General features: G+C 42.4%; 1 protein-coding gene across 1 annotated transcript; it reads right to left on the bottom strand.

The window, feature by feature from the left end:
• Positions 1 to 148: 148 nt before the first annotated feature.
• EAH_00066410 (chromosome segregation protein smc1, putative) lies at positions 149 to 2,148 on the bottom strand (the record flags this gene model as incomplete). Its single annotated transcript, XM_013392713.1, has 4 exons — positions 149 to 275; positions 696 to 829; positions 1,273 to 1,393; positions 1,598 to 2,148. The coding sequence occupies 4 exons, from the start codon at positions 2,146 to 2,148 to the stop codon at positions 149 to 151; spliced, it is 933 nt and encodes a 310-aa protein (XP_013248167.1).
• Positions 2,149 to 2,387: the final 239 nt, after the last annotated feature.

Here is a 2,387-nt window from a genome sequence, read left to right as displayed (position 1 = left end):
ATATATCTATAGACAGCAACATGCAGACTCGCGCTGTATATACACAAGCCGCTGCTGCATTTATAATCTAAGCATTTTATCTGAATACACCTCAGTAATAATAATAATAATAATAATGATAATAGTTTTATTTATTTGTTTTAGAGTTTTAATTTGCTGCACAAGGGGGCTCGCGGTGTCTGTACGGGCGAACATCAAAGAAAAAGCAACGAGAAGACGAGGGAAGCAGAGAGTCTTCTACAACTCCTATTAATAAATCTGCAGCTGTAAATAGCCTGTAATATTTTAAATAGAGAAGACAAACAAAATAAATAAACAAAAATAAATAATATTTACTGTTATTACTTTGTAGTACATCCTATACGCATTATATTGATATCCTATACATAACGCATATATAGTCATACAGGGCTTTCAAGATATATATATATATAATATATATATAATTATATTTATTTCTATAGATTATATATATACATAAGCTTTATATATATACATAAGCTACTTTATAAATAAATAACTAATTATATATATATATTATATACAAATACATATATATAGTATATATACAAATAATACTGAAGACAGAGAAATGTAGAGATGCATCCGTTCCCGAAACCCCCACTCCCTAAACCCTAAACCCTAAACCCTAAACCCTAGACCCTAGGAGGTGCTTTAGAAGGGTTTAAGCGTACCTTTCTTTGTGGGTGATGAACATACACTGGATTTTGCTACCCCCCGAAATTTCTCTCAAAAGTGCAGCCAAACGACTCAAACGCGTTTTGTCTAAATGAGCGTCAATCTCGTCCAACAGCAGAAAAGGCACCTTCTGCAATAACAAACCCTAAACCCTAAACCCTAAACCCTAAACAATAAACCCTAAATAATAAAACCTTAACCCTAATCAATAAAACCTTAACCCTAAACCCTAAACCCTAAACCCTAAACAATAAAACCGTAACCCTAAATAATAAAACCTTAACCCTAAACAATAAAACCGCAACCCTAAACAATAAAACCTTAACTCTAAACAATAAAGCCTTAACTCTAAACAATAAAACCTTAACTCTAAGGACTAAACCCTAAACACTAAACTCTGAACTCTAACCCCAATGCAATAAACCCTAAACCCTAAACCCTAAACCCTAAACCCTAAACCCTAGCCGCTGAACCGGAAGGGCTACTGACCCGCATCTACTGCTAGACCCAACACTAACACACTAAACCCTAAACCCTAAACCCTAAACCCTAAACCCTGAGGTTTTAACCTACAGAATTGAATGAAGACAACGCCAAAGCCAGAGACAAACCCGCGACGTGCTGCTCTCCGCCGCTGAGTTGAGAGAAATGCATAAAGCGTTTTGTAGGAAATTTACAAATTAAAGACACCCCGCTGAACAACACACAAACCACACAAACCCTAAACCCTAAACCCTAAACCCTAAACCCTAAAACCCTAGGTACAGTTAATCCTACGTCGTAGAGCCTAGGTATACACCCTACACCCTCTATCTGGGGCAGATAAAAGGGATTTAGGGTTTAGGGTTTAGGGTTTAGGGTTTAGGGTTTGAGTAGATAGGGTTTAAGATTCGCCTACCAATTAAAAGGCTCTTCTTCTCTCGCAAAGGCGGCTGAACTCTCCAAGTCAAGAAACGCCTGAGCCCCCCCTGCATCAAACTGCTGCTGCTGCTGCTGCTGCTGCTGCTGTTGCTGTTGCTGCCAGGGCTCCTGCAGATTGTCTTCCAGCATGAGCATATCCGATGTCGCCCCGTCCTGCTGCTGCTGCTGCTGCTGTTGCTGCTGCTGCTGCTGCTGCTGCTGCTGGTCTTGCATGGGTCCTCCTGCCGATAAATGAGCAAAGATGAGACTTAAAACATTTTGACAGTGAACGAAGCACTTCATGAAGGCATCTCGTCTCTGAATTCGTAGCTGCTTGAGTTTAGCTTCTGCTGCTGCTGCTGCCTGCCGCTGCTGCTGCTGCAGCTCCTCCTGCTGCTGCAGCTGCGCCTCCATCTCCCTCAGCTTCTGCTGCACTTTAAAGTTCGGGTTCAGCTGCTGCAGCTGCTGCTGCAGCTGCTGCTGCTCCTCCCGCAGCCGCTGCAGCTCCGTCTGTAGACGTAATCCAGTGCCAGCATCTCTTTCTATCATCTGCATGCAAACAAAGCCCCAAAGCTGCATGTACACTGCATGCGGATTACACACATATAATCAACAAACAGCAACAGCAGCAGCAGCAACAGCAGCAGCAACAGCAACAGCAGCAGAAGAAAGCAGCTTTACTGTTCGCTTGTCGGAGGGCAGCGACTGCCAGTCAAACGAGAAAGACCTCTCTCCTTCAATGTCCTGCTGCTGCTGCTGCTGCTGCTGCTGCTGTTGCTGCTGCTGCT

This window comes from Eimeria acervulina, genomic scaffold, assembly GCF_000499425.1.
Source record: "Eimeria acervulina Houghton genomic scaffold, Eah_scaff2415, whole genome shotgun sequence".
In the NCBI taxonomy this organism is placed as follows: Eukaryota; Apicomplexa; class Conoidasida; order Eucoccidiorida; family Eimeriidae; genus Eimeria; species Eimeria acervulina.
Note: the sequence above shows the minus strand (reverse complement) of the source record. Positions and strands in the feature narration are given on the sequence as shown.